The sequence below is a fragment of the Colletes latitarsis genome, chromosome 2 (genome assembly GCF_051014445.1).
Source record: "Colletes latitarsis isolate SP2378_abdomen chromosome 2, iyColLati1, whole genome shotgun sequence".
NCBI classification, from domain to species: Eukaryota; Metazoa; Arthropoda; class Insecta; order Hymenoptera; family Colletidae; genus Colletes; species Colletes latitarsis.
This window is the reverse complement of record NC_135135.1, coordinates 14,778,268-14,803,999: the sequence shown is the minus strand read 5'-3', so window position 1 is coordinate 14,803,999 and position 25,732 is coordinate 14,778,268. Positions and strand designations below refer to the sequence as shown.

At 39.3% G+C, this 25,732-nt stretch overlaps 2 protein-coding genes across 9 annotated transcripts in view; one reads left to right on the top strand and one right to left on the bottom strand.

Moving 5' to 3' along the window:
- Pgant9 (polypeptide N-acetylgalactosaminyltransferase 9) overlaps positions 1-14,990 on the bottom strand; it is a 322,236-nt gene extending 307,246 nt beyond the window's left edge. For all 8 annotated transcript variants that reach the window (XR_013081806.1, XM_076783691.1, XM_076783689.1 and 5 more), the window contains exon 1: positions 14,570-14,990. The gene's annotated coding sequence lies outside the window, so the exon portion shown is untranslated. The remainder of the gene's footprint in view (positions 1-14,569) is intronic.
- On the top strand, positions 5,007-25,516 carry LOC143348125 (uncharacterized). Its single transcript, XM_076778005.1, has 3 exons — positions 5,007-5,225; positions 22,679-22,808; positions 24,669-25,516. The coding sequence occupies exons 1-3, from the start codon at positions 5,007-5,009 to the stop codon at positions 25,514-25,516; spliced, it is 1,197 nt and encodes a 398-aa protein (XP_076634120.1).
- The last annotated feature ends 216 nt before the right edge of the window (positions 25,517-25,732 follow it).

The following is a 25,732-nucleotide window of genomic DNA, read 5'->3' as shown; positions in this document are numbered from 1 at the left end:
GATTGCAACAATATGTGCTCCGAGACAATCAATGTTTCGATGCTTGTCCAGCGATAACATTTCCACCGCAGAAAATTTCATAATATAATAATAGGAAATTTAGACTTTTGGAATTTTGCGATTAACATTTAATTCTCGTCAATTTTCCACCGCCATTGTATATGTTGTCCTGTGCCCATCTGTATTAGTTTTGGTTCAATCGAACAGGATGCAGGCACCCTGGTTCACGAAGATTTAACCGTTGCGGTGGAAACGTTTGAGAGATCCAAACAAGGTTGAGAAACCTTTACCGAGGGACCTATTAGAACCGCCTTAGGGATTTCGAGTGACTGCATCTCCAGCTTTTGTCGTTTCCTTTTGTGATATATTTAATTGATTCGGCAGGAGACTCTATAATTCGTGTACCACGTGTATTCCACTACAAACTGGCCACCTAAATCCTTTCTCTGTTTTAAACAACGGTATCTTTTCTCCGGGATAAAATCTTTGCTACGCATTTTCAATATATTTCTGCACGTAGAATCATTTTGTTTGATTTTACTGTTGAATAAGAAGAACCTTGTATACATTTTAATGAAGACAAAGTGTAAAGCAATTAGTACGTTTATGTTCGTAGTAACAAACGATGGATTGCATGCTAGTAAAAGGATTTACGAATCACGAAGATAAAGGTAATTACTTTTAAACTAAGTGTGATTGCCGTGAATTGTTCAAAGGATATGTGCGATTAAATTCTCTCAAATTTATCTATATCGAACCGGTGCAAGTACATCCACAGGCACGAAAGTTGCTAACTAGCCACGTAATCTCGATAAAATCTTTTTAACGAGTTATTCAACCACGCTATAATAGCCGGAATTACGGATTCCCATATACGAACAGATATTAACAGCATTAATAACGCTGAAGTGGTTTACCTCTTGGTTATCCGCGAATATAAATTATAACAGACGAACAAACAACTGTAATTCGTATGTATTTTAATATCCCAGGTTCCAACGAAGCGTTTTTTTAAGCGTCTAATAAGCGGATTTCGAGCTCCGCAATTTTTCCAGAAAGAAAATAAATACAATAAATATACGACGATTCTCCAAACTGGGACAAACTGCGACTCTTTTCTAAGCGAAGGTACAACAAATGCAAATCGATTTTTCGCGTCATTCCGCATGAAAATGTGTTAAGACATGATCGTTGAAAACACAGTACTTTACGAGATATTTCACATTTCATGTCAGAATATTATTTCGTCCCAGCAGGTGTTAAAAGACGTCCATCGCGAACGTAGAAAAATATTTATTCGCGATGTTAAGAGAAAAGAAAATGTGACTCGTAGATAAAAAAAAATATTGCTCGAACTACATATCGGTAGGTTTCAGTTAGGTATACGGGATCTAATGAAAGAGAACGAAACAACAATGTTTTATCGAATACTACGGTCAGTGGCAGGTGAGTATTTTTACAATGATACTCCACGTTCACGCTTAAACAAAGATTGTCGAGTGGGTAAGTTAATGCACGTTGAAAACAGTATCTTTATAGTCGATACGGTCGATAACCCACTTAGGGAAGCGTAACGCGAACTCGTGAAATAAGTTCGAATCATGCCACGTAAAAACTTGAATAATACACGTGTCACACTGTGTTTTCTTTATTGCTACGGTTTCGCGATTATCGTTTAAACTTTCGAAAAAAAACGCAACGTTCGATCCAAAAATAGTAGCTGCAATTCATAATACTGTACTGTGCTCAATTATCCTTAATCTCTGAGTGAAATAATACTATTTCGTATATTTACTAGGTTTAACGTAATTATTCGGTGTTCTTGTTCTTGTTCTCGGTGTATCTACGATATTAAACGTAGCCAAAGTTTTACCGAGCCAACGATATTACTTAACGCGCGACGCGTGCAACGGTCCACGATTATTATTATCGTTGCCAAATATCTTGCAACGATAAATCGCCACGAGTCCGTTTCGCGTCGCGGTACAAAATTCGGTGTACGCGGATAGCGAGAGCGCATCGGTTTGCGCCTCGGTCCCGCTAAAATGGCCGGTTTGTACAATTACAAACGGAGTCTGCGCGTGTAATCATGACATACGCCCTTGCAAACACGCTTGTTACACGCTACACTGGTACATCGAGGCGGGAAACGACGCGGACGCTTGCATACGGACAATTTATTCCCTGCTATCCGAGCGAACGTTCGCATTAACCAAAGCGAACCCGACGTCGAACGGTAACGATGCACTGACCACCGACGTCGTCCTACCGATCATTTCCTCGTGCCTCAATTTCCGTGACAGATCGACATTTTCCGTCTGCGACTTTTTCAACGCGTCTGCATTTTCGCCGGCAATCCCGCGAAACCGCGCTCTCCAAACGTCGTTTCAGATAGTACAGATTACGCCGCGATTACCGTCAAAGCCGACATTATTGTGTCTCGATTGCGTCGCTGATTCCATTACGCCCTCGCTACAGATAACAACGCGAAGGTTAATTCAACCGTCAACTTCTATCGAAGGGAAATTACTTGCTTCCGATAAGAACAAGCATCGTACACTAAATTGCATTCTAGCGTTCGCTTCTGACTGATTGTGAACCAAAGATTCTTTTACGAGTCATATATTTTTATAGATAACGTACACCTACTTCTACAGAAGAGATCACAATTACTTGCTTTCGATAAGAACTAGTATATTAAATTGCATTTCCTCTGTAAGCGCTCGCTTCTAACCGAATTAAAGATTCTTTTCGATATGCAAGAGGATCGTAAACAAATCAATAGATACAAGTCATATATTTTTATGAATAACGTGCACATACTTCTACCAAAAGAAAATTACTTGCTTTCGATAAGAACGAGCATTGTACACCAAATTGCATTTCCTCGAACTAAACCGAAGATTCTTTTGAAGATACAAGAATTTACACTCGTAAATGAATCGATAGATACAAGTCGCGTATTTTTATGGAAAAATGAAACGATATTACGATTAGCTTTTTTCATTCTGCTTTTTCGCAGATACAAAGAAGTACAAGATTAAGGTTAAGAACCAGATCGTTTTTCGGTAAGTGTTTAGAATCACGATTTCACGAAAACCGTCGGCGCTAACACGTAATATGTTAATATGAAAACGGTTTGTAAGCAATCCGCGACCGGATTACGTGACTGGTTTTACTTTTCTTCCCGTGGCTTTATTTCTTTCGTGCCGGAGATTGCGTTTATACGCGACCACAGTGCTGTATTCGTTCCTTTACGTGCGCCCGTTTATACCGCGAACAGGATGAATTTCAACGCGACGTGAAATTATCCGTGGCTTCACGCGACGTTTACAGCGGGCTTCTCGCCGATAATTATTCCTTTCCCTTTCCTACGGATCCTGTTTTCCACCGACGCTGTTTGTACACCTCGAATATCGCTGAATGTTTAAACGGAATGCGAGTTTATGACTATTTCGGATATAGTAACACGGAAGCCGGCAGCAACGCCTACCAATAACGCAATGCAAACTACAAACTTCCTTTCGTTGCGATATTCAAAGCGTATTTATGCTTTCCATACATCCATCAACACGTACGGGGTTACATCATTTATCGTTCTTTTATTTCATCAAGTTGTGCACACAACACTTCGCAATCCCGCGGAAGTGAAATACATATTTCGCCGCGCTTCAAGAGATGTCTATTCATCTATTGTCAGTAGTTTGTTAATTGTTTAGTCTCTCGCAATTATACAAAAATTAATCAAATAATACTATCCATTTGTCTGCACACTGTGGATGTGATAAAAACTATTACCTATTTTCGACCCCAATCGAACGATGTCAAATATTTTTTTAATGTAATATTTCAGCTTCTATAACGAGAAATTGGCACGAACGTCTGCAGCGACCAGATAACAGAATTACCTTCGTCGTCCGACAACGAAAACGGCACATAACTCGGTGATAGCTGCATCGAACATATCCAAAACCTTTCAGAACCATTCCCCGCGATACCCAGCCTCGATTATTAACGCGTAGATTGAAAACGGCGCATCGAAGGAGAAATCATAAAAATATTCCCCCGGTGATTCGCTGCAGAACGCCGTCCACTCTGTCGGCGGTCGCCTTTTCGATTTCGCATCCGGTGCATTCGCCGTTCCCGCATTTCCATAACCGACGAAAAACGCGTGGGATCATCGCGACGTTTCTCCCTCGAGTACCTTCCCCCCTGTTGGTCGGTTTTCTCGACACTTTTCTATTTCCTGGTACTTTCGATCGGCCAAACTTGGCTTTTACGATTCGCAAACTGCAATTGCAACAAGTAAATTCGACGACGGACTACGCCTGGGACCGAAAATAAGTCATTTATCTCGTATTCTTCGTAAGCTGTTTGTAAGATTCTTGACGAAAAGCTTATAACACGATAGATATAATTAATATATTCCCGAGGCAAGCATGACAGGCGTACATTCAGGTCTGTCAAATAATTTGGGGCTATTTTCAAGTATGACTAATTAATTGTCAGAACTGCAAAGCGGTGGCCAAATATTTTCGCGATAGATTCGAAGCATATGTTCGCTGTCTACGAGGACAGGTGAGCAAGTAGCTTTCTTTTCTTCGTGGTGACATCGACGTGTGCCGATTGAGTTCCGTTAGCCTTCGTGCGCCATTTGAACAATCACGACTGCCTCCAGGTGTTTGAATGCTACTACAAGGCATTGCAGGCACGCAAATAAAGTACTAACGAGTGCAAATTGACTCGAATAACAAACATGGCGGATAGGACGATCCGAAAGTTCTGTCGCCGTTATTGGAAAACCCTATAAATTCCCAGAGTTTCCGCGGAAGACGCGGGCAGAGCTTGTCAAGAGGTTCGTTTTTTTTTTGTGGAAACGGCAAATATCCGATCGCGGCGAGAGCATTCAACGACTGTCGTCGCGTATACGGGTTATAACCCCCGATATATGCGCGGTGTGCACCTTGTGTACAGTTATAGTATATGCGAATATATGCAGCGGCATAATGCCGCGGGAGGATGCCGCCGAGATACGCTCGATAGATCAGGAGTTAGAGGGAGAAGATCGAGTCGGATGGAACGAGAAGCAAACCCGCGAAGAGAAGGCAAAGAGGAACGGAGAAAGGGCCAATGGGGAGAACCAAACCGACCTGTCTGAGTCAACCGGTCTAACCACATGTTTGCCTGCAAGTCGCTATGCAACCGGATGGAGTTCGCTCAGAACCGTAAGCAACCTCCGTTAAGCCGCATTTACACCGAAGAACAAATCGATCGGTACGACGCCCGTCGTGGAAAGCGACGTTTATTCTGTCGATCGATGTCGACCGGCACAGACCGGTCGGGGACACAAAGGGGACGGTTGTGTCCACTGCGAGAGCTGGTTGCATTTAGGTTAATTAATGGGCCGGCGTCGTCGATGCACGTGGGTGTACGAGTGCAGTGAATCGAGATTGAAATTTTTCCTCGGACAGTGGCGGTTTGTTCCGCGTGCACGAAACGTCCAGATACCGACCGCGATATCCGTAATTAGGATTTGTCGTTTGATCGATGCGTCCTATTAAACTAATTTGAATACAATGGCGTCGCGGGGATAACCGTGGACCTTTCTAAACGGCCACGGCGACGGAAGGAAAACGTACGTTAATTCGGTTTTATGCTCAATTATCGTTTCAATTTACTTCGTTAAAGAGATAACTAGTTTGTAACTCGCAGGTAATACAATTGGCGAAATTTCGAATAATTCCTCTGGTATCGGAACGTCGGAAAAAGTCTCGAGTTCTGAGGAGGAAATAAAAATAGATACCACGATGCAACAGACAAAAGTAAGATCTAGGGCAGACTGGAGTCAAAAGTAACACGAGACAATTTAATATCTATCGTACCGATTATCGCAAATTTTGCGATAAAATTTCCCCTACTCTTACTCCTACTCTCTCCTACTCGCGTACATCATTTTTAAATTAACAAGGATAAAAGACAAAGAGTTATTACGTCACGATTTGCCAGAGGGTGCCTTTAATTTCCGCCGAGTCCCCGGGGGGTCGCGATTTCGCGGGGGTAGAAACTTTTTAATGTACGCAAATACCCGAAAATCGGTTGGTCTAAACCTTGCACAAACAGCCGCGACGGATAAATCAAATTTAAAATCTCTTCCGGAATCATTGCACGTGTTCGATATTACTCTTCGAACGAGGAGATTCCTCGTATTCTTCCCGATGCAGGACGAATATCGAGAAAGGAAAAAAGGAGCAGCGAGGTAAATGGAGCTTCGTATAACCAATCATTCCGGGCCAGACTTCTAATAATCCATGGGCAATATATCCGAGGGAGAACGACGAAACTGTACGAGATATCCGGTCGTGCAAATATCTACCCATTCTGGGATTCGATCGCACGATAAAAAGGACGGTTCGATCAGGAGGCGTGGGGTAACAGCGAATTACAGCTATCCGACCCGAAGCGGATGACACAACGTGTGCGTGTGCGTACAACGGTACGCCGACCGACCATTTAAAATTTAAATGCTCTGCCCAACGCACTTTATACACCACCGATGCTCTTTTCTGCCGATTTCGTCTCCACATTTTACTATGGACGTGCAAACGGTTACCTACGATCCTCCATTTTCCTGCTATTATTACTATAGTTCGCGCGTGAAACTACCGGAGGGTGGTAGAACGCCAGTATAAGACGTTCTAAGGGAATATAAGCATCGTAGAACAATTGCATATACAGGATGTTCGGCCACACCTGAGAAAAATTTTAATAGCAGATTCTAGAGGCCAAAATAAGACGAAAATCAAGGATACTAATTTGTTGATTGAGGCTTCGTTAAAAAGTTATAAAAACATTTCCGGCCACACAGTATATTTTCGGTAAAGAATTTTTTTCTCGAAAATACGTAGAATTTCGGGAGTATGTCTATTAACCAAAAATGATTGTAATTGACCCCAGCGACCGAAAATAATTTTTCCAGAATGATTTGAAACTTTTCAATTTCGCCGAAAAATTTCAGCACCTTACCCCCTGTCGATTTTTCTTGGAAATCGGTTTTTTATTTTTAGTAATTTTGTTTAACGCCCTACAGAAAAGTTGTCTAATACTTTTCTGAAGGTACTCATGAGCCCTACTTCAGAAAAAAGTTTCATTGAAATATATTCACAATTGTAGGAGTTATGGCTGTTTGAAAATTGGACCATTTTTATGGGGTTTTTCTCATTTTGCGGGGTCAAGGACCAACTCTTCGAATATTTTTGCGATTTGTACATATTCTCCACCAAAATACGCGTAGTTTGCTTTTTTAAACATTAAAATCGTCCAATCCGTTCAGAAGTTATGACGTTTTAAAGATTCGCATGAAAATTCGGGCAGACATTTCTGGCCAGAAATTATATTTTCGGTAAGGAATTTTTTTCTCGAAACTGAGTAGGATTTTGGGGGTATGTCTGTTGAGCAAAAATGCTTGCAATTGACTTCTGCAACTAAAAATAATTTTTCCAAGACGATTCGAAAGTCTTTTTTTTCACCCAAAACTTTCAGCACTTACTCGAATTTTTTTCTCGAAAGTGGATAGGATTTCGGAAGTATATGTATTCACCAAAAATGATTGTAATTGACCCCCGCAACCGAAAATAATTTTTCTAGAACGATTTGAAATTTTTGAATTTAATTGTTAATAACTTTTTAACGAAGCCTCCATCAACAAATTGGTATTCTTGATTTTCGTCTTATTTTGACCTCCAGAATCCTCTATTAAAATTTTTCCCATGGGTGGCCGAACACTCTGTATATGGCTTCTTTCCAAGAGAAATTACCTACGCGTTTAAAAAAGACCGGTTTCAGGAAAAACGTGTTTAACACGTTCGGCTGTCAGCATTATTTGTAGTCATTGTATCCCGTCCAGTGCATGTTTCCAATTACACGCAAATGGAATATACTTAATATGGGAATATTTTAGATACAGTATTTGTTTCATATAAATCGAGGATCGTGATTTCCGTAACATTTTGTAAGAGATGCAAAAGAATGTCTGTTTTTTTGATAACCGTAAGTGGTATTCATGTAGCGGTAAAAGGGTTAATAACGAAAAGCGTCCGAAAATCACTTTCAACGGAAGTAGAACGAACATGCAGAGATTCCGAGTGTACCAGAGGGAACCCCTCAACCCTGTATCAGAACAAACTGCTACAAGCAGGTGAACACGTACGTAGTTAAGCTATATCGTGGATGAAAATAGTAGAAAACGAGGTTGTTACACCTCGTGCCGGGGAATCCGCTTTGAAACCTCGACTGTCCGTGGGACGACGTCGCTTAGAATTTGCGGCACGAGCTGGAAAAAATCCAAAGACGAAAACGACGTACGCTCTAGACGTACAAAAACCGGGGTACCGAGAACACGGAGAACTCGACACGGAAAAACGACCGCGGGAGGAAAGAGGAACGAACTGGGGTCGAGTATAACAGAGATTGAAATACACGGAATAAATTTCGAGCACCGAACGCGAACGTACCCGGAGATTTAATTAAAGATGCATTGCGCTTCATTTCTGAAGTTGAATGGAATCCGTCGCCGACTCCTTGATTACGTCGAGCATCGACCCATCGCGTTCGCTTTTTTCCCGTCCCAAACCCAACCATAGTTCATACATCGTCGTGGAAATTAATTAATCGAACTTTCCTTGGTGCTTCGTTTATTATCAACTATAGCTTGTTTCTGCTTACGCTGTGGAAAGTATAATACTAAGCCTTTCCAAAACACGAGACTTCTTACGGGGGTGGAAGTTAAAATTCAGAATTAATTGTTCAGAGCGTCGAACGTTTTGAATATAATTATTTGAAAAATTTGGCCAAGAAAAGAGGCAACGATGTATCGTTAGTGTGTGTATCGTGTCAGAATTTGTTGACTCGAGAAGCATAATAACCGACAGAATAGATTCCATTGGACGGAAAATGTGCCTGTCGATAGTGAGTTATTATAAAGGTGCAATAGACGGTCTAAGCAGAAAGATATGGATAGTATGCTGGCGAGAAGACGCGAGTTTAGTATATTCGAGAACTTTGTATAGATCTTCCAGAGTGATCGATTGAAGAGTGAATACAGAACGACTATCGTAATTCAAGAATGTGTTTGTTACGTTAGAATCGACGGAAACGCGAGAAAGTGAGTCGAGGAAATGATTGTTAATAGTGTCGGGATCGATATCAGGAATAGAAGTGAAGGAAACGTCGGATGATTGATGTAAACGCGAGTCTCGAAGATACTTCCAGTATTCCGATGAACTGAAATAGGGCGAGAACGAAGTTATGTTTCCCAGATACAATAGAGGACTTTGAATAGAATAAATTATAACTTAAAATTTAAAAATTGTACAAGATAATTTGAGATAATTCTATTGCTACGTTTCGAATACAGAATCTGTTTGACGAAAGTTGTAAAATTAGGTCTGCTCGAGGACTCGTAATAAAAAGTTTACCTAAAAAATCGATTGCAACGAGTATAGACAATTTTATTTCAGGAAATGACGTCCGTCAACTGCGTACGTTGATGGGTCACTGACCCTAACTAAATATAAACAACCGTGGGTGACTCCAAATTTTTACATGAGATAAACAAATGCTTCTTGTAAATTTTCTTAATTGATCGTTGAAAAAAAAAAGATGAAGATATGTTTTCTGAATCTGTAGAACCACCGGTGTCTCGAGTTTCTATTTTCTTAATATCTGGTAAGAAACATAAACGACACCTACAACTCTAAAATTACTAAGTATTAAAGACGCTGAGCTAACAAATGGTATGGTAGTAAACTGCGATCATAAAATAAATATTTAACGTCTGTCTGCTATAAAAGGTAACAATAAGCCAGGTGGTCTCATACTTTCGGTCGACAGAGGTACTTCTCTCGTCGTGGGAGTAAAACTTTCGACGACAATTAAATTGCATTTATTGGGTGATTGAAACTGAATCGTGGAGACTATTTTCACAAACGTGCTTCACCTTGGTAAAAGTGACGTAAACCTCTGACGATATTAAAATTTCATACAAAAGAATCAAATATATTGACTGCTAATACGAATCGAATACAATTTTTCTATCTTTGATAAACACGATCATTAAAAAATCAATTCGATGAATCTGTGCGGATGCATTCGCCATCTATACTCAATGTACGAGCTTACAGCGACACTTGCGGTTCTTTTAACCCGGCGCGCTGACGAATCCACTTGAATTAATTAAATGGTCGGATGGTCCGTTTGAATATAGCGACAGAAGCAAATATACATGTACGGATGAAAAGAGATTATTCGACCATGTCATTTTTTATCGCAAAATCGAATCCGACGCAGAAATATTTTTATTTTATTTTATTTTTTTTTTAGATGCATAACAAAATGTTTGCTCTCCGCGATTGGCGAGTAGCCGACGGCGAACAATTTCAAACGAAATCACTATATCTGGTGTATCGAGCTGGTGAATAAAGCCGGGGGGCCGAATTTGAATTGTATATGTTACCGAAAAATTTAAGCCGCATCAATTGAAGTATTCATTGTTAATAAAAACCAGACCCGAGGGGTACGAATAATGACGAGCGCTAAATATATCTGTGCCATGTTTTGCTCGGCGTAAAGAAGCGTCGAAAACAAACACGAACCAACGGTTAAAACAACAAAATGCCTGTGTTGTCGTTTCGATTTATGGGGAGAAAAACATTCTTATGATACGCGAAAATACTCGTGTCCCTTCTCGATTTGAATTTATAAAATCGTCTTTCTCCTTCGCGTAAAACATCGCTGAAGCGAATGTACAACATCGTCGGGGCTTAAACGCGCTAGTCCCTCCCAAAAAGTTAAGTCGAAAGCAACAGAGAGACTCGAGTACCGAAGTGGAAAACCGTTCGATAACGTATGCTTCGGTGGAACACCGATAACAAAGAAGAGGAAGAGAGAAAGGGATGGATTTATAGTTGTCTAGCTCGGGTCTGACAGATAAGAAATAAGTACCGCAATAATGCACGTAACGTTTGCTCGTCATTAATGCGGCAGGAACGCCGGCAGCATTCCAAGCGACTGCGGTCAACTCCTATCTATTCTTTCTTGTTCCACTGGTATTACAGGATATAGGCGCTTTATACCAGCACCCACATTCGTAGGTCATGAACGTGAGACCCAAGGTGCGAGGAGAGGTGGATTCGAGCACGTAGGCCTTCAAAATAATCTCACGACCTTGTTTCGCAAATTTCTCAACTACTCGACGACACCTTGAACGTTATAAACACCTACTGCAACATTGCACGCGACAGCTCGTGAATTTATCAACCCTTTACCGGTTCGATACATTTTGTTTCATTATATCCAGTTGAAATTCGATGGAGAAATATTTTCATAGGAACGTAAATATTTTAGAGAATATAGAAATTGAATGTTACAGGAAAACTAATATCTCAAAATGTGAATTACAATAGAAACGATCAGTGGATCAAAGAAGAACAGAATAGTTTAACGTTGAAACGAAATCGTGAAACGGAAGGCCATGGATTTAAAAATACCGGAAAACGAATTCGGTGTTTCGCGTAATTAAGAGAACTAAAAACTTAAGTCGAATCAATTTCGCGGCGAAAATGAGAAATTACGTTTTTTGCAGATTAACGCGTACGCGCCTCTGATACACTGTACAAGCTGTAATTACTGAAATTACCGTGTTAATGAATTTTTATCTTTACGCTCATAAGAAAACCATTAGTCAAGAACACGATTTAATATACCGTAATTTAAATGGAGCGGAGAAATCAGCGATATTTTTGTTGCTTCGATGAATTACGGACCGTTCCGACGAATCAATCTTGCCAAGCATTAAATTTTGTTTACGAATGCGACAAGCGTGCTTAAGATAATCAACGCGTACAACGATAACACGACTAATGATATACGATGAACGCGATGTGTTTAGCTACGAGGTTCCGCTGCTTTGATGTATTTGCATATTTTAAATTCAATTACCGCAGACCGGACAACTGCCTTTCGTCGCGTAGTTCAGATTAGATTGTTCACATGAGTTATACATTTTTAAAATCGAGATCTGCGTATAAAATTGGTTAAACGAAGAGGATAATTGTCGAAGAGGAGGCATTAAAGTATTCAGAACACCTGCATCGATTTTTTGATCGATCCTAGACCAGAATCAGCACTTAAGGGTTGAAAAGAAAACGCTAGTTAAGTACGTGTTTACAGCGACGCGTGACTTACGCCGTAGAACGCACTTAATAAAAAGCAACAAGAACGAAAGCACGAGATAAATTACCATATAATTACAATGTCGTTGCATGCTGCAACAAGAACTATGACTGGCAAACAGGCAAAGCCCGACTAATCCTGGGGGGTAAAAATCTAGGAAGTCGTAATAATTATAATAATATGTAGACGTTCGCGTACATGCAGATATTATTAGAACCTAATTGCTGCAACATTCGTAGAATTAATAATACGAAGGGTTCCTAGCTTCTTGCTAGCCAGTACTTTGCCATGATCTGTTTTTATATACAAAATAAAAAATCGGTTTGTATCAAGCAATATACCGTTTTTGAACCATAATCAAAATTTACAATTTTGCAGGTGCATCTTGGTGCATTTCTTGAAACAGTATATCAACCGTGTAACAATTTCCCTTACTAATTTTCTACAAACTCACTTAGAACAGGGCTGCAGACACACTCTGCTTTGTAGAGTTATAATTAGTTCGAGCATGAAATTCGTTCTTATTTTGAAGACAGACACGTTTCTGCGAACGTTATCTCGAAACGTTACTTACATACCCAGTTACAAATGTTTGAAGAGTATTTTGTATGCAGTATCAGTCTGTTCTGATGCAAGGGGCACGACGACCAAAGTTTAATAATATTTTACTTTCAAAAAGGAAAAAGCTACACGGTGCACACGACAAAAAAATTGTTTACGCGTACGTTCTCCAAAATTCAAACAACGGAGATCCGTTCAAAAATATGTACAATGCCATAAACAATGTGCGTGTAGCAGGAACGAGAGCGTTTGCGTCGATTAAACACACAAATTCCACGAAAGATAACGAAAAGTTATTAGACAGGGTCTGTGCATGCACCGTTGATAAGATATTGCACTTGCGACCGTCATACGTGTTGACGGTTCTGAATTACCAAACTCGCGAATAAATTGTCGCGATAAAAAAAAAAGAAAGAGAAGAAACCCGAGAATAAACATCGGTGCCACTTCCTAGACGCGAAATGTACGCAGGGCATGGTATATTCTCTGCTCACGTCTGCGACATCACGCGAAATGAATTCAAATCATCCAGCGAATAACACGAACCAAAGCCGAGCGAGGCTATATCAAAAGGGAGAGTCGGTGGACGAGCAAAAAGCGTCATAAAACGGCCAGAAAATTCCCATGAAGCTTGGTTTAAACAGTGACACTACCTTTACGATTGAAACAAAAATGGATTCACAAAATTTCACGTTTCAATCTTTGACGATTGAAAAACGAGAGATTCCAATATAGGTGCATTTAAAGACTTTACAAAACTACTTGGAATATTTATTTTTAACTATTCTAATCTGCTATATATTACTGATAGAGAATGTTAAGAATGCTCCAAAATCCATCGTTGGTTAGAGATGACTCCAAATTTTAGAGAACAGAATGCTCTTCTCGTTGAAGGTGGCTCGCGAGTGAAAAGGGTTAAAATGTTAAAAGAACCTCGTGCCAGTGAACTGAGGGAAGGTTTGTAACTCGCAGCACGCAAATGCTCGTTATATAGGAAACAAGAGAGTGTGTAATCACCTGGTCTTAGCTTACATTCGGACAATGCACCGTTTGTCACCAGATACCGGGCGCGTTCGTACAGCAAGCTATTGGAATTCCCAACGTTATCTTCTTAACGATCAAGCACGAGCTCGCGCTTGCACGTACCTGGGTTCGAAGATAAACAGCCGGGTAGATCGTTGCGTCGATTTTTCGCGAGGTTGAACACCCGAAACGACGCGTTACGCGACAAATTTAAAAGGATCCTGATGCATAACGCATAACGTCTACACCTGTACACCTGTTTATGTGGGTCACGGCATAGCGTGCCTTATCATTCGAGTGATATAACTAGGTTATTCGGTAGCGAGCGAATTATCCCACCCCCGTTAAGACCGATTAAAACCCGAAGAATAACAAACCGCTCCATTAACACGACCATGCGGAAGAAAAGGGAACTAAGACGCCAAGGTCGTGCGTCAATTTCGGGGAAACTTCAATCCTAACGATCAAAGATGACTCGGAGCACGGGTCATCGTCCCTCGAAATATTACGGAGCACGTCTGCTATTCTCGTGTCTTTCACGTCCGGTTACGTGTCCGCTGTTTCATAAATATACACAAGACTCGACGATAAATACGAGATGACGAACATTGTTTTCTTCGATCGACAGCTTCGAGATGTCACGCGGTTGCTCCAAAACGCGAAATTAAACAGAGGACGATAACGTTGGTACGTCGACGATAGCAGCGGCCACGAGGGACGTCGCAATACGTGTTGGCAACGAATAGAATCGACTTACCTAACAGTTAATCGGCCAGGGGGAACGTCCTCGCAGTAATCTTGACGGGCAACGCTTTCGCCGTAGCATTCACACACTTCTGCACACTGGTCACACGCGAACGGAAACGTGTCGGCGAACGGATACACACGGTTGTACCGCACCAAACGGGGTGAAAACCTCTTCGTGTTCTTAACCACGGCGCACTGGAGGAAAAAAACCCGCATGAGAACGTCCCGCGAGCCGGTGATACGCGACGCGTCGTTGACAGGTGACTTAAAGTTCACGCCGCGAGAAACATCGAACTCTCGCGATTCTTTCGATACTCGTACGCCGAGAGGCCGGCTTCGACTGTCGAGCGTCGCTTGACTCGGCCTGCTGGTCGCCGCTGCTGTCAACGACACGCGGACTAGACACCCTCTCTCACGTCTCACCTCACGGCTCCGACAACGGACCGCGACTACGCTATCTTTCCCTCTCGGACCGACGCATCCCCACTCCGAACCGCGACCCCCCGACGAGTCACGAACCCTCCCGAACGCAACGAAATGGGACAACGCGCATGCGTCCGCCGCTGACGCGCGTTCCGAACCAATTCGAATTCGAATCTTACGCGGAATGTCCAACACAGAGACTAACACCGCTATTTTTTTTATCGAACCTTCGTAACCCTTGGTAATTACTATTAAATAAACGGTTCGTATATATCTTGGTGTTACACATTGCCAAATTTTAATAATAAGCTGTTATCAGGCACGAATTAAGGGGAGCACTGTGGCAAAAGTTAGTTAACTATGAAAATTCATGCTTTTGTGTAACTTACGACGCTGAGTTGAATAGTGTACAAAACAATTTGTGGAAAACGAGTTTTCCGCTTCTTTAACAGTACTTTCACAATTTCCCAGGGATACGAGTCCAGTGTTATAGATCAGGTGAAAGAGCAAGCCATCGAGTATTTGCACCACGTCCGAATCAACATTGTAAAATTTTTCTATTTCAGCTTTCCCAAGCTATAAATGCAATGGGAGCTAGATACCCCTTATGTTCATACCACACACGATTTCTCCGACTTGTGAAATTCAGAGTATCACACCATATATTTACACACCATGGATCATGGAGAACCAATCGTCTTTTCGAATTTTCAATGAACCAATAATTTTTATTCTATAGAATTATCTACGTAAAAGTAAAATATTATAATGCATATAAATATTGAGAGAATAAAACCGTTAAAAGAAAATGTGGTTTCTTTGGACGAGGAATTAAGAATAAGTGTGCACACGTAGCTGATAAGAGGAAAGTAATACAGGCAATGTATTCGCGTGAATGTTCGAATGACAAACAGCCGAGGCATGAAGATTCTCCTCCGAGAATATCTAGCAGAATCTAGCTGATGTAAGTGGAGAAAAGCTGAAGCAAGTGGCACACTTACCGGCACGAACCAGCTTTAGATTCTCGTGTGGCAGAAGCTATTCATCCCGTACATGAAAATGTAAGTAAGGATGATTTTCTTAAGCGTTGCTTAGACAGCTATCGTCAAAATAATAACCGGAATTATTACACGCTGGTTTGGAAAATACCGCCTAGAATTTTATTTACTAACAGATAACTTTTTGTTCGTAAATCTACCTCTCTAGTTCAACATTATTTTACGAGATATTTCATTTTATGATCGTGATTACGAATATTAGAGACACATTTTATTCAATATTTGCGAAATGTCGTAACAGTATTCTCCTGCCAATCGTGTGTACAAAACGAGGGGGGTTGTATAATGCGTGGCCTTGTTTCCTCGACCAGAAACTCTCCCCCGCGCCATATTCGCTGTTATTAATAAATTCTCCAATAAACCAATTACTCCTGTCCGAACCAGTCGAACGGTAAGCAGCTTAAATATTTCCATGTTGACACACGGAGTTTACCGAGCCGTTACCACCGAAATTTTCTTAACGCCTCGACCTACCGCGGAATTAGCGCCGATGCCAGGTCCAATTATGGAGTGGATCTAAATTCGCAATTTGCCAGCACGTACGCGCTAACGCAAAAGAAGACGGGCCGTGGAGTGTCCCGGGGCGGTTAACCATCCGCGTTGCCGTGACGAAAGAAATCGAGCCATTACGAGGGAACCGTTCCGCAGATTTAAATTCTAATTCGAGGTTGGCGATGGTAGGGCTCGGTTAAGTTCGCTAGGCGAGGCGAACTAATGCCCCCGCCAGCGAGGGCCCCGAAGGAATTTGTAAATTCGACGGTGGAAGTTTTAATCGTCCATCAGGGAAGAAACGAGGAGCACGAACTTTTCGCATAATAATTCTTTCCCGCGGTGAGCCCGCTTCCGTCCCTCTGCTACGCCGACTGGGAAAACGACTAGAAACGATTCGCGTACGCGAATGAATATTCCCTCCGACTTCAGGACCCCCTGTTGAAATAACCTAGGAAGACTTCATTTTTTAACGTCACTCCGTCCACCACAGAGTGCTAGAACAAGAAACTTCGAGACTTTCTATATACGAGTACGACAATTTAATATTTAAATCATAATTTCGGTGAAAAATGGATTAAACATACTCGTCCGCTTAAATCCACTTTGTACACGTCACAGAACCCGAGGATTCATCATTTGCCAATTTCTAATAGTCTATAAACGCGAAACCAAATATGAAACTGGTTATTCGTTTCCGGAACAAATAGAGAGTGTCAATATTTTGAGGCACTCGTATCGACAGAACATTGATGCGAGTGTATATAACTCGGAACACGAAAATAAACAATCCTAAATTTGTTTCTAAAAATGAACATTTATACTCGTAACTGCAACTCTTGCTCCATATGAATTATTTACGAACAGGTAAGAAAAATCTTGAAACCTCAACCTCAACACGACGTCATCAATATTTAATGTATCATATTTCATACATTTTGTATGAATTTTGTGCGCAGATTCGTTGGAAAAGCGATAGAAGGTTTTGTGGCATAATCCCAAAGGTCCGAAACAGCTATGGTAGATTCTGAACCATGGATATATTCCTAAGAGATATGAGAAAATTTTAATTCTAAAATACGGTCATGAAAGTACCATTACATTTTCCTACGAGTTGCAAGTTCACCTGACCTGTTCCAGGTACTCTACTGTATAAAATATGGTAGAAAAGAATTAAACAGCAACATATCATTCCTTAAAATATTTTTCGACTTTAATCTTGACTTGTTACTTCATAAAATCAGGATTCTATTTTACATTCCACCAAGATCCAAATCTGTCTTGAATCGTTCGAACTATCACGATGTATTTTCAACTTAATAATACACTGAATACGATCACAGGCATAAAAAGAAAACAAGAAACGCAACTACCTATCGCTGCAAAACAGCCGGTCTCATCAAAACGAAATTACAGATGAACTATCACGTTCTGTAACCTAACGGAAGTCTATGAAATTGCTATCGAGAAACTCTGAACCCAGCAAAAGCTGCCACGAGTAAACCGTGTGATATTAATGTTAACCATGCACATACCAAAACAAAGTTCATTCTAAGATACAAATAATAAACACAATTTCAAATACTGTGAATTCACGTCGTTTAATGAATCCTTCAGATGTTGCGTTCGTTAATTTTTCATAGTATTTTTATAATGTAAAATATTTAACGATATTTCTATACTTCACACTAGAATTTGAACGAATATGGAGGACATGGAAAGCCAGCAGTCAACGTGTTAATTTTAAGTGGAAGAAAGAAAGATGATCGAGAGGGACACACCGGTTACAACCAACAGCCTCTGTAAATGCCAGATTTCTCAATGTAATATTCACAAACAGCTATCATTTGCAAGATAGACATGCAGGGGAAATCAGTGTGGAAAGGCAGAGACGAGCGTCAATGAAATTTAGCGTCAGTTGCAAGCTCGGTGCAGTCGTTGAAATTTCACGAGATCCATGATTCCGAGCTGCCATGGATGGCTGTACCCGACAAGGCTGCTTCAGGGTCCAGTTTTTACGAGTAGAATACGTCTTGGAGACTCGAGTCGCGTCTTCGAGGTGTATTTGACTCCCGAGGTCGTGGGTTCAGTGGCCGGTTGCAGAGTTCGCTTCCCCAGGACTATTTCTCTCGAGATCGAGCAACATGCTTTTTACGAGCGGGACGGGTACAACGCACGATACGTACTTGTCCAGGTACAACTTACACCTTACATCGGCGACTCGGTCTTGTTCTACTTGCAGCTGGTTTATGGACGCCGCGTCGCTGCTAAGTCGCGAAACTTACGGGGTTAAATGCATGCCTCGACACACAGAGAAGATGGAAGCCTTTTTGCTTCGTTCATAGAAATCTGCCTTATATACTTGACCCTCCTTTTAAAGAAATATTACACGCAGGCTGTACATTGTCCGTTAACGCGACTAATCGTTCAACACTTTTTAATGTTACAACTAGACTGTGTTGCTCATATCGAAGAAACACGTTAATCATAGTTTAACCAGCCCATCTTATAAGCAAAACACTCCAAAACTTTACAGCTGGCCTCGTATAAACTACGTGATTACATGATTTTCATTAACATAGTTCATAAAAGGAATATTCGTGGCACGAATATTTGGTTAATATGAGATTAAGAATTTTTCTTATATCATACTTCTTTACTGAAAAATAATCTTTGTTCCGTCTCGTTGGAAGCATAAAATGATACGTCAATTACTACGTGTGTAGAAAGTATACATTCCATGTACAACTAAAGGTATCAAATTTTATAAATGCATTTTTACGTGTAGATTTTTCAATAACCTGTGGTTGCTGTAGTAGCCATCGCTCAAAAAATGCGTAAAAAATTTTTCAATCTCCTCCAAATTGAAAATGTTTCAAATACGTTCAATATTGCTCGTAACGGCGAAAAAATACTTTTTTAATGGAATTGGTTTTCGTTTAGAAACAGATCTGGTTCGAATGAAAGTTTTGGTGGGAAGTAAGCCTTCGAATCGCTATGCTTGGGGACACTTTTATTGTATCGTTTGAAGAACAATAAAAATAAACTGGATCCATTTACGACTCGCAAGAAACACGCCGGCGGAATGCTCGCTGGCGCATTATGCAACCAGGAGACCATTACGCACGTTTGCAATTAACGCTGATTATTATTCGAATGTCGTGTTGTCCTATCGAAATTCGTTTTCAGCAACTTCTTGGCAGATAGGTGCCGCTTAAAATGCATAGCGTCGCCTCACCGTACGACATTGAAAGTGTTTCGGGAATGTGCATTACGGACGTATCGAAAATTCGGTATTATCGTAAATGCGATCAGCGTGAATAAATAATTACTGCTATTAAGGTCTGACCATAAATTATTTAAAATTCAAAACAAGAAAGGATATCTTAAATAAAAGACTCAAATTTTTTCGTACGCACACATTTCCTACCTTTCTTACAAAGAGTAAAAGTTTAATTATTACTTTAAAGGAGTTAAAGGCGCGTCTACGATCTTATAGTAAACAAAAATTAATTTTCATTACATCAGACATAGAATTAAATATTTTAGAACAGTAGTGTTTCATTTTGATCGCGAGTAATAAGTAAATCCAGTTTTCCCAACCTATGCAAAGTATTTACACGAATTATACGAACGACAAAGTGTTGAATTAGTGAACTGAATTTTGTTTTTAACTTTAGAAACACCTGTCAGAGGCACGTGCCTCTTTCTATAGCTGTCTTATCACGATCCTGTTAGTAAATACGTGCTTGCCTCATTCGGAGAAGAGATAAAGACGATCAACTCACAAATTATTTTCCTCTAAATGTTGCTGTCCAGACCAGAATAAGTGACATTGTTATATGACTGACTGTAATTGCGATTTCAAAGACAGTCTATAACTTATAATATAAATCTGATTATTGTTAAATTTAACATTCATCCATGATAACTCGTACGAACTCCAAACCAAATAGAGTCATAACAAATCAACGCTGAAAATTTCCTATGAAATTAATTAATTTTTATTTCGAATTTCTTTTGTACTTACTCATTTTAATAACAAAAAATATATGACGTTCCATTTCTGGTGAACTAACCTGTAAAATCTAGATGACAAAATACGTATCGTTCTGTGCCCAAAAATAAGTTGTCAGCAATACCAGCAAGATATAACTTTTACGTAATTGAACGCAATATATCACAATAAATGAAATGAAATCATTCGACATGGAAAAGTTTTGAAGTATTCCGAATCTATAAACATCGCGTCCAATCACAACGATTCCAATACATAGTAACCATGGTTGAAAGCAATTTCGAGTCTGTGTCCATTCCAATTATATGCATTGGGTTACGAAAATATTCGAGCACTATCGAATCAAACGTTTAATGCTTAAACAAATGAAACATTGTCTGTAAAAAGAACTAGAAAAATATTCGAACGTAGAATTTTTAAAATAAACATTACTTCAACATGGTAAAACGTATAAATCGACACGATGATTCGATGTTATACTCTTCCCTTAAGCAAACCTGTGAATACTACGAATAAAACAAATCGCAACTACAGGATTATCAATAAGAAACGACTAACTCAAAAACGGAGGATTTTTTCACAATGGACTTTCTCCTAAAATATACATTGTACGACTTTTAAAATAACTTGCGTAATAATTATATTTACTAAAAAGTATCCGTTCTAAATAAGACAGTAATCCTCTCCAAAACAAAGAACTTCGCGCTATAAAAGGAAAAACTATAGAGATTGTTAATAATATAGTGTTGTCGGAAAAGGGGCGTTTTGATTTTCATTTTATGAAGGCATTAGAAACAACGAACTCGTTATAAGTGGTATATTTGTGAGTCAAACAAGCCGCGAAGAACGCTAGGGGATGGGTGAAAGCCCCTTCTAACCATACACGTGCGCTCGGTTTCGTTGGTGTCAAACGTGATCCTTCCCTTTGAACTCCGTTACGTGCGGCCTCAGTTCGTCATCGGTTCGCGTGCGTGAGACGTCGTTTGGGACCTCGAGTGACAATAAAATAACGAAAACGTAATTGGCAAACCAGGTCAACTTGACGAATTTTCAGTTTGTAATATGAAATCAAAAAACACGAGCACGGCTGTAAAAACCTCGTAAGAACCATTATTACGTTTCTATTTACTTTTCTAAAATAGACAAAAATCGTGACAATTCAATTTCTATCCTTGCTTATATACGATAAATTCTATGTCCACGGAATAATTAATTCTTTTGACAATATGTGAAAATTGTGACCATTTCGTGACAAGTTCCTTGAATTACTTAATTTCTATTGTTGCTCATATCCAGCAACCTGTATTAAACAAAGGAAATCGTGCAAAGGATTTTGTTGAAAGTGTGCAAGTTTATTGTGAGAACTATTTCTATTGTCGATGACAATTCATTTCTTCAAAGTGAAAACACAAATGTTATAAAAGAATGGTTAAAAAGATGGCTTTGTTCTGGCAATAAGAAAATTGTTCAAAGTTCTATACATTTCTATACGAAAAGGGTAATAAATTGGTATTTGCAAAATAACTGATTTTATCGTTTGGCACGGAACAGATTTAAAAATTTCATTTAAAACTCGCTGCTGCATAGGTTTTCGAAGTGAGCAAATTTTCAAATCGCGAGAAGTTGATGTATTCAATTGCGTAATTTCGTAAAATTCAAGTGTTTAATGGAAATTGCACCCGTGCCTGCAAAAACGAAAAATAAATTCTGTGCTGTTTTAAATTTTGTAAATATTATCCAGCGAGAGAAAATCTGTCATACCTTTGATGGAAATTTTTTGAAGCACACGTGATTACTAAATTTCTATCTTGGAAGTGGAATAGAATCATATTTGCTAAATATTCAATTTTAATCGCTTTGCTACGATCGGTCTTTTGGTAGAGTCGATTTAAAAATTTCGTACGAATTGGCTATCGAATAAATTTCCAAAGTGAGCAAATTTTTGTGTATCGTGGAACGCGTTTAATGGAAATTGCTCCTGTGGCTGCAAAAATATTTGTTTATTTGAAATTTAACTGACCAGTGAAGCGTGTTTATAAAGTCCTCGAAATTTTAACTTATACGTACTGCGCGTCGACAGTAATTATTACGCAGTTACAGAAATAAATATGACGATGTTCTCAAATCAAAGGAACCTCCACCAAAAAAACCGAAGATTATTTACACCTGCTCCTCTTGTCACTATACAAGCAATCGACAATACAACGTAAAGCGCCACGAGGAGAGGATCCATTTGAAATTGCACGTGTACAGATGTTGCAGTAAGTAAACATTATTTAAATATTAATGCAAAATGTAGAACGCAATAATGGACTGCTCGAATTCTTTCATTTGCATATTTGCACAGCTTACGTTTCATTAATATTATACGCGTTGGCAGAGTTTTATTTAAATTTTTACATTTTCCAACGATATTTTCATCACAGTTTTTAGTCAGAATGTTCAAGAACTTCGATATATCGTTTAAAAATTATCTTCTGTAACGGAGAAAAACATTATTCGTTTCTTCTTAAACATCGTCTGTATTCACGAGTTTAAAAAAATTCTGAACTCGAACAAAGTTAGAAAAGACTGTGGAGGGCTTTAATCAATACCGAAGGCTCCGTCTCTTATTTCGGAGACTGATACGATTATTTGGGTTAGGTCTAAACAGACTAAACGATCCAGAGAATCGAGAATTAGCCGAGCCACGTTTTCTTTGTTGCTTTTCTGTTCCCGTTGCGCGCCACGCTTTCGTCTGGAATACTCTGTCATAATAAGCTGATGATTAAGTATCAAACTCGTCTTTTGATTTCATTTCACCACCTACATATAATGGACCAATTATCAACGACCTCTCATGCGATGATAACCGAACGCTTATTTACGATTAACAGGTGTGCACAGATATTATTCGAGTATCTGAAATTCTCTTCGAGTCTACAGTTACTGTATTTTATGTCTCTATTAATTATTTGAAAATTATATGTTATACGATGCTCGGCTATACAATTTATCATTTACATCCTCCAAATGTTAAATACATATTACGATGTCATACATTGCGAACAATACTAGGAAAATCTATTAATACGAAATATCATTTCGCGTTATTATTTGATCCTGACCTCAAATTTCACCAGCTCCTATGCATTTCCGCTCCAAAATTGCACAGGTTGTGAAATCGGTCGAATGGAATGAACTTCATTTGTGTAAGTGGTTTCAATTCGTACTGGCAACGAGACGAAATTAAGTGGATTTGTTAATTGAATGGAATTGCAAAATGATGTAGTTAACACGGTAATTAATTTGTATTGCATTAATTATCGTTGATTCAGGAAACGAAGAAAAATTAAAATTACTAATAACAACAGATTATTCCTAATTTCAAGAATGGAAATGTTAATGTGTACCTATTTTTTTTTGTAACACTGTACTGTATACCCCTAATAAACAACCAAGAGCATTCGGTTCATGTCAGTTTGTAATGACAATTACTGAAATGCTAAATAAGGTTAAATGAGACGCATGCAATGATGTAAAACAATATGTTTGATCTATGCCGCGTGCCGCGTGCCTCGCATTGTGACTGTTTTCCGTTTCAAAAGACAAAGCCGCCGTGCCATACTTGGCTGAGCAGTATCGAATTCGCCGTCGAAAATAAATAATGATACGGCTATAATTAAAAAATAATAATCTTTTAATCTAACACAATGTTAATATACACAGTGCTAAACAAAAATATTGGCACAAATTGTTATAATACCAATGGCATACGTAGAATATACAATTTGAAATAGGCAAATAATCATTGATACCATTTTGAATAGCTGCGGGCAAATTTCCATTTTTGTAAGCGTTAAATTAATCGATTACCGCGTTGAAATTTTCTTTGTTTGGATTTCAGTTTAATTAAACGATAAATTACAATTTAGAGGGAACATAATGGTTAAATATTAAAATATTACTGTTTAACTGAGAGAATTTTAAATTTTGAAAACGTAATCATTATCTTAATAATAAGTAGAATAATAAGAGAGGGTACCATAAAAAATTCCAAAAGGGCAGTAAAATGTACTGCCACCCACAAAAAAAAGTTTGCTCGAAAAATGAATTTGAAAGTATCCTGTTCGTTTTTGCAGAGATGATGTTTTTCACCAAAGGAGATTATTATATCCATTGCGAGCAATTGCATCCGGAGAAAAGAACGCACGCGATCACGTCGCGAACCAAATACAAGATAACCACTGAAACAGTAGCATCGATCGATCGGAATGTCACCAAAGCTATCGATAAACCGAATGAAAATTCGTACAATTTGCGATCGAAGACAAACTTAGCGAGAATAATGCCTGCTAGCAAAGATATAGAAGTGAAGTCAAATGTAAACCTAAAGTATTCGATTACTTACACCAGCATCGACATAGAGAATATACCGTTGATAAATTTACTCAGCAATCACCGACGGAAATCCTACCTGAAGGGATCCTGCCCATCGAAGTTGGCAAACAAAACTAACGACATATCGAAGAAGAAGGCGAAGCAGACTATAAAGATTGCTTTCTCGACCAAGGAAAGCATAGAAAAGACGACGTCTGAAAATGGCGTGGAAAACATTCGCAAGAAAGTTTCCAATTCCTCGTCCTTCTCGGTCGAATTGCCGACGAAGAAACTTATTTTAAAAAGATTTAGGACAAGCTTGATGGGTGAATTTCAGTTGCCAATGCAGGACCAAAATAATAATATCTGCAGCCAAATGCGTTTCGTCGGTGAGCAGACGAAAGAAATTGTTTCGATGAAACAAACTCGATTGAAAAATTCGAATCGCTCGTCTAGGAAGAACAAAGAAAATGTGCCAACGTTTAGGATCAGTATGGAAAAAGAGGAGTTACACATTAATGTCGATAGTAGAATAACTGCGCCAATGGCGGCTCAACTGCAGCGAGACTATTTAGCTCCGATGGACTTTGAAAAGTACAAAATATTTTAAGAAATCTATTTGCTGTTGGCGAAAAATGGTAACTAAATGTTATGATTCTTACTCGAGTTACTGTGCTTTAAGAAACAAAATCTAATTATTTGTCACTTATTTTTCAGGTACCAAAGATGAAGAAACTACAATATTTTAAGGATAATCGAACCTGTTTGTGTTTATTCGATCAGTTATCCGGGAGACAGTGTACGTTATGAATGATCAAGGGAAAGA

What these genes read in the sequence shown, in the direction of transcription:
- LOC143348125 (XM_076778005.1), top strand. Translation starts at nt 5,007, where the DNA reads ATGCCGCGGGAGGATGCCGCCGAGATACGCTCGATAGATCAGGAGTTA. An exon ending in GATGGAGTTCGCTCAGAACC is followed by an intron (nt 5,226 to 22,678) that starts GTAAGCAACCTC and finishes CTCAAATCAAAG; the next exon opens with GAACCTCCACCAAAAAAACC. An exon ending in GCACGTGTACAGATGTTGCA is followed by an intron (nt 22,809 to 24,668) that starts GTAAGTAAACAT and finishes TCGTTTTTGCAG; the next exon opens with AGATGATGTTTTTCACCAAA.